General features: G+C 60.7%; 1 protein-coding gene across 2 annotated transcripts in view; it reads right to left on the bottom strand.

The window, feature by feature from the left end:
- Positions 1-3,514: 3,514 nt before the first annotated feature.
- SLC66A2 (solute carrier family 66 member 2) overlaps positions 3,515-6,577 on the bottom strand; it is a 42,873-nt gene continuing 39,810 nt past the window's right edge. For both annotated transcript variants that reach the window (XM_052660363.1, XM_052660364.1), the window contains one exon: positions 3,515-5,000. In XM_052660363.1, the coding sequence (XP_052516323.1) occupies positions 4,793-5,000 (208 nt within the window). In that variant the 3' untranslated portion in view covers positions 3,515-4,792. The remainder of the gene's footprint in view (positions 5,001-6,577) is intronic.

The following is a 6,577-nucleotide window of genomic DNA, read 5'->3' as shown; positions in this document are numbered from 1 at the left end:
GGGCAGCACAGCGTCCTCACCCGCCTCCGCGCTCGGAGGGGCGGGACGGCTTTGGGGCCGGGCTTCTGTCATCAGCCTGCATGTTGTTCGACCCGCGCACACCAGAACTTGGCCCGGGCCTGACCCGGCCTGACTCGGGGGTCAAAGCCATCCTGTGCTTGGAGTAAAGAGTTTCACCCTAGGAGCACCACCAGCCTGTTCTGCGCTTCCCTTTTTTGTCTCCACAGTTTTGACTCCATGGCCAACTAAAAATAAATTCCACAATCTCAGAAGTTCCAAGCCTGTAGCAAATGCCAGAAGGCCACACTTGTCCTTCAGCCTCACCCTGACCTTGCCCTGCTGATCACTGTGGGGCTCAGCGGGGTTGGGGGGCAGACTTAGGGAGCTGTGGGGAAAGGGCAGTGCCTTCCTGCTCCTGCCATCACCCCTGGGGGCCATGCCCCTTCAGAGGGGGGCATTCCCGTCGCCTCTGTAGAGGCCACGTCCCCACCAAGTGACGGGGGCGCTTACAGCTCCAGTTCCTTTGAGGGGGGCGTTTGCCAGCCCTGACCTCTGACCTCCCTTCCATAGCCCCCACCTGCTCTCCCCTTGGAATGCCCAGCAATGCTGCAGGCCTGCATATCAGCCAGGGGCCCCATGGCCTCCCCGGGCGCCTGGCCCCCTTCCCGGGCGTGCAGCTGCTGGAAGCTGGTCGTGACCGAGCTGCTGCTTCTCCGGGGAGGGGAGGGTCTGTGCCAATGCGGCTCTTCCACCACACGCCTGCTCCTCTGGAGGAAACGACTTCCTCCTGGGCAGGGGGGCTCACCGACTGTCCCTCCAAGGGTTTGGTCAGTGGTGGGACACCCCCTCTTCGCTGAGGTGGCTCTGAGGGCCCCTAGGAGCCCTGCAGAACCAAAGCCACCATGGGTCACAGGATGGGTGCCGTGGGCTGTGAGTGCCCTGGAGTGGCCCTGTGGATCTGAGTGGATCCCCAAGCCTCCAGGGGTTTGGAGAACCACGTGGGGACGGGGGCACACTGCTCCCCAGCACCCGGGGAGGCCACTCGCCCTGGCTTTCCTGCTCCTCCTCGCATCCCTGCCGCGACCCTCTCACACAGTCCCTCGGGCCGAGTGCTGGTGGGCCTCTGCTGGCCGTGGCAGGAACCTAGGCCACATAGGGTTGGGGCTGGGGGCAGCCCAGCCTAGGCTGGGGGCAGGAACGGGCCTGGTCCCTGCCAGCCTGTGGCCCCACACTCACCCAGGAAGCCCACACCAAGACGCTCCTTGGGACAGTCTCTGTGAGTCCTGCAAGACACGATGCGCCACGCTGCTTCCTGCCAGAGCTCTCTGGTTTGTCCCAACACATCTGTACACGTTTAAAGAGGGTGGTCTGTGTCAGTGACATTCCAGGGACCTTCAGCAAACAGCCCCTACCCTCAGGGCTGCTCCTGCACATGCTGTAACCTCCCTGGGCCCGGACCGGCCCTCCACGGCCTCAGCTGACCCCTGGGGGCTCAGGGATCCACTCGGATCCAAAGGGCCACTCCAGGGCTGAACATACTCTACCGTCAGTGATGGGGGTCTGAAACCCCCATATCTGCTGCCAAAATAGGCCCAACTCCGGTGCCTCCGGTGCCCACCCCCCCACCGCCAGTTTCCTCCCAGCCAGCTGGAGTCCAGGACGGGCAGCGAGTGGCGCGCGGGCTGTGGGCAGGCGGGCGGCTCTCTGAGCTGTTCACCTGCTCTCACTCTGAGTGGATACGGTCACTTGCCCAGGAGCCAGGGCAGCAGCACTGTCTCGTTCCTATTTCCAAAGTGTCCCCCTTGTTGAGAAGAAGAGCTATGAAAGTGACCCTCATATATTTTTCTCACTGGGAGCTCCAAGTGGAGTTACTATTAAAAATACCTCCCTTGCCCCAGTGGACGGATTGTCCAGGGCCTGGACACAGAGCCCTCTTGGCCTGTGCGGCACCAGGCCTGGGAAGCCGCCCGCTCTGCTCTGTCTTGGAAGGGCAGCTCCTCAGAGGAACACAGGAGCTGCTTCCGAGCTGGTTCTCTGCTCATCGTCAAGTCACAGAGGAGGCTACAGGTAAGTTTTCAGGAACAAAGATGGGTTCCCCAAAAAGGCACCCCATATATTTTTTTGCCTTTTTAAAAAAGTATTTAAACTTTTACTGAATAATTTTTAATTAAAAGTTATTCTGAATTAACACATTATCAGATGGAAAATAAACATGCATGCCAGAGCAGCACCCCTGCCTTGCACCACTCAGTACGGGGAATCCGGGGTCCACACTGAGACCCTGTGCTGCCCGGGGTGGCCGTGTCAACTGTCACCAGCTCGGGTCAGCTCCAGTGGCCGACTTCACCCTCGGATGCTCCAGGGCTGGCGTGACTCATCGAAAAAACTTAATTCCCTTTCATATATCTTGACTGGGTGGATTTTTTTCGCCTTTTCCCCATTGTAAATGCTCTAAAACAAGCTGCTTAGTAGAAACAACTCCAACTCGATGTTCTATACAGAATTGTGCATTTTCCTTGAAATACCTCTTCTGGCCTTTATAGGAGACACTCCCCAACCTCTTGAGACATTCCGTTGTCAAGGGAACTGTGTGCACTGATGGAAACCAGGGGGCTGCCTCCTTCAGCCTGGTCCTGCTGGCCCAGGGAGGACACTGTCTGAGGGATCTGAGGGGCGACCCCGGTGTCACAGGCAGTGCTGTCCCCCAGGGATCTGAGGGGCAACTCCGGTGTCACAGGCCAGCACTGTCCCCAGGGATCTGAGGGGCGACCCCGGTGTCACAGGCCAGTCCTTTCCCCAAGGGATCTGAGGGGCGACCCTGGTGTCACATGTCAGCAGTTTCCCCCAAGGATCTGAGGGGTGACCCCGGTGTCACAGGCAGCGCTGTCCCCAGGGATCTGAGGGGCGACCCCGGTGTCACAGGCAGCGCTGTCCCCAGGGATCTGAGGGGCGACCCCGGTGTCACAGGCAGCGCTGTCCCCAGGGATCTGAGGGGCGACCCCGGTGTCACAGGCAGCGCTGTCCCCAGGGATCTGAGGGGCGACCCCGGTGTCACAGGCAGCGCTGTCCCCAGGGATCTGAGGGGCGACCCCGGTGTCACAGGCCAGTCCTTTCCCCAAGGGATCTGAGGGGCGACCCTGGTGTCACACGTCAGCAGTTTCCCCCAAGGATCTGAGGGGCAACCCTGGTGTCACAGGCAGCGCTGTCCCCAGGGATCTGAGGGGTGACCCCGGTGTCACACATCAGCACTTTCCCCCAAGGATCTGAGGGGCGACCCCGGTGTCACAGGCAGCGCTGTCCCCAGGGATCTGAGGGGCGACCCCGGTGTCACAGGCAGCGCTGTCCCCCAGGGATCTGAGGGGCGACCCCGGTGTCACAGGCCAGTCCTCTCCCCCAGGGCAGGGTGCTGGCCCAGCACTTCCCTGGGATCCCCTGAGGTGAAGGACAGATGGGCCCTTGACTCTGCCCTGGGCTGTGTTCCACCTCCACTCATGAGGCCACACTGGATCCGCAGCAGTTTATTGAGTTAAAGTCACCCTGACAGGACCACAGGGCTCCCACAAGGGGCACGCACGGCACCGCCGCACCCGGTGACAGACATCTCCTTTCATTTTAAAAAATAAACATTTTCAGAGCATTTTGCAGGCCAGAGAGCTGCACGGGATCCTCAAACATTCAGGAGCTTTTGAGGAAAAGTCAGGAGGAGGAGACGGCTTCGCATGCCTTCCACCCACCACACAAACGCGGGTGCTTTGGTAGCAGCCCAGGGAACGTGGACCCCACAGGCCCTCCGCCCAGCAGGAGGGGAAGTACCTGTGGGAAGCCTGCAGAAGTGTCTAGAACACTCGCCTGGGAGGCTGAGATGCCTGTGTAGACTGAAGAGGGCCAATGTCAGACACAACAGATGCAGAGGGCTGCGCAGAAGGTGGGGGCAGCAGCGGGGCCTCTGCACAGCATTGAGAAGCCTGCCCCGCCGCCCCCTGCCCTGACCCACAGGCGCCTCCAGGCCTGGAAGACGGACGCCTTGGGCTGTGTCTGCAAGGGCACGATTCCCAGAGGGAAGGGATGCCTGGGGCAGCCCAACCCCGGACCTGGGCCCCCAGCCTTCCTGGGTGCGCCTTGGGCCCACCAGCACCCAGGCCCCCCTCCCAACACCCCGGGCCCACGCCAGCCAGAGCCTGGCCAGACGCGATTGAGTCCACAGAAGCCTCACCAGAAGGGGCTGGTGGAGCAGCAAGGCCACCAGGGCCTGGAAAGGTGCCAACCTGGAGTGAGGAAGCCGGAGCCCTGCGTCCCACATGGCTGAGCCTGACGCTGCGGTGCATCACCCCAGCCGGCCTGAGACCGCGGGCCCCTCGGACAGGGATCCGGGCTCCCCGGTGCTGTTTCTCACTCCCACCTCATCTCGCCCCTCCTGAGACCCCCTGGCCTGGCTGCAGGCCCCCCCACCTGCCACATCAGGGCCCCGGGGCCCAAGACCTGGAGGTTCCCAGAGGTCCCGTGTCCCGCGGGGCGCCCCAGGTTCCCCAGTTGTGTCCTGAGCTGAAGTGGAAGAGAGGCCTGCTTTCCGTTAGCTTGAGAGCGCGGCAGCCCCACCTGGGGAGACCTGCTTGTGGAGTCCTGGGCGGCAGAGCGCAGCGTTGGCCCCCAGGCCCCACCATACCCAAGAGCCAGAGGCCAGGTGAGTCCCCCACGGCCAGGCCTGCCTTGGGGCTGCGGTGCCCACTGCCCATGTGGGGCACAGGTGGCCGGGCCAGAAGCCCTGGTCCCGCATCCTCATCCTCTGGCCACCTCAGAGGGCCTTGGCACTGGCGGGGTGGGCCGCGTGGGGGGCTGGCTTCAGAGGGTAGCGGGTGAACACGTAGGCCTGCCCCAGGATGGCCAGGTCCACCAGTACCTGCAGCAGCCCACACACTGAGAACTGCAGGGGCGCCCCGTTCAGCAGGAAGTAGGCCGTCTTGAAGGTGTCGCCGCTCGTCCACATGAGGACCATCTTGATGCTGCAGAGACACAGAAGCAGTCAGGGGTCACAGACTGGGGTCAGGGGTCATAGATCAGGGTCAGGGGACTTAACCCAGGGGTCAGTCCGGGGACATGCCAGACTCTGGCCCACCCTCCTGTCCTGGCCGTGAAGCCACCACATGCATGGCTGCAGGGACAGGAAGGCCCTCGAGCAGGAGAAGCCTCAGGTCTGTGGGGCAGAGAAGGGCGCCGCAGGGCCAAGCTCACGTGGGCTCACAAACGTCCCGTCCTGGCTGCAGGCACAGCAGGTGTGTGGCCCTCAGGTGACATGCGATGGCCTCAGGCAGGAGAGGCCTGTCACACCATGTTCCACAAGGCAAGCTCGCAGCACGAGAACTGGCCTGGGGGGCAGCCCTCTGCCCCCCACACCTGCACCCAGGGCACTGAGCAGGAGACCAGGGGCCTCTTTTGGGAACTCCTATCTCAGCCAGGCTCCTCGCTCCAAAGATAGCCTGACGGTAATCCCCTTCTGGTCATTGATGGCATGCCCAGAGTCTCAGACCAGTCCTTGGAGCAGAGAGGGGTCCCGCATCACGGACCGCTCGTGTCTGCACACACCTCTCCACGTCTAACACCTGGCCAGCCAGGTAGCATGCGCCAGCACACTGTTTCCCTGCATAAAGTGTTTAAATCAGACCCATTTCCACAGCAGGCGAACCTTATGTGGCTGATTAAGCCAGGCCACAGTTTGTGGGGGCAGCTGCCTCTCGGCTGTGAGGACCCCAGGGATAGGATGAAGGTCTGAGCCATCTATGCTGAGGGCAGGGCAGGCACTCCGCGCTCCTGAGGTGGCCCCATCCACCTGGGGCTGGGAGGCCTCTGACCCCAGGCCGGTTCTCACCAGTGAAGCCAGGCAAGGGGCCGTGACCTGTGTCCAGGGTAGTGATCCTCAAATCCCCAGCTCTGTCCACTGGAGCATCAGACGGACCACACAGAAGCAGGACAGAAAGTGGACAGTTCCCCCAACCTGCACTCTCGAAAGCTGGAGCTTCCAGGACCCTTACTCAGGACAATGGTGCAGGCTGAGGCTCCAAGCCCGGCCCCCATCCACCCTGCGGCCCGGCGTCTGCGTCCAAGCAGCCCTGCGACTCTTGCTGGCTTACTGTGTGGGCTCACACGGTGTTTAAAGACTTTGGTTCTTGGTTAGCTGATATAACTCTGCATTTAAACAGCAGGATCACTATACATCACCAGTCCTTTTTCTCTGGCTGCTTTCACCATTTGACTTTGGTTTCACAGTCTGTGACAGAATGCACGTTTGGGACTTGCTGAGTACCTTAAAATCTGTACATGGATCTTGCACTAAATTTGGGAAGTTTTCAGACATCATTTCTTCAACTCTTCTGTGCCACTCTCGCCTCTCCTGGTCTCAGGTGACACAAATGTTAGACATCTTGCTGCTGTCCCTGAGTCTGTTCTTGTTTTTCCCCTATTTTTTTTTTCCTGTTGTTCAGAATGGATGATTTGTTATCAATCCTCAAGTTCATTAATTTGTGCTCTGTCATCTCGATTCTACTATTGAAGTATGTTTTCTGTTCAGCTACTGTATTTTTCA

This window comes from Budorcas taxicolor, chromosome 22 (assembly GCF_023091745.1).
Source record: "Budorcas taxicolor isolate Tak-1 chromosome 22, Takin1.1, whole genome shotgun sequence".
NCBI lineage: Eukaryota > Metazoa > Chordata > Mammalia > Artiodactyla > Bovidae > Budorcas > Budorcas taxicolor.
This window is presented reverse-complemented; position numbering and strand designations above follow the sequence as displayed.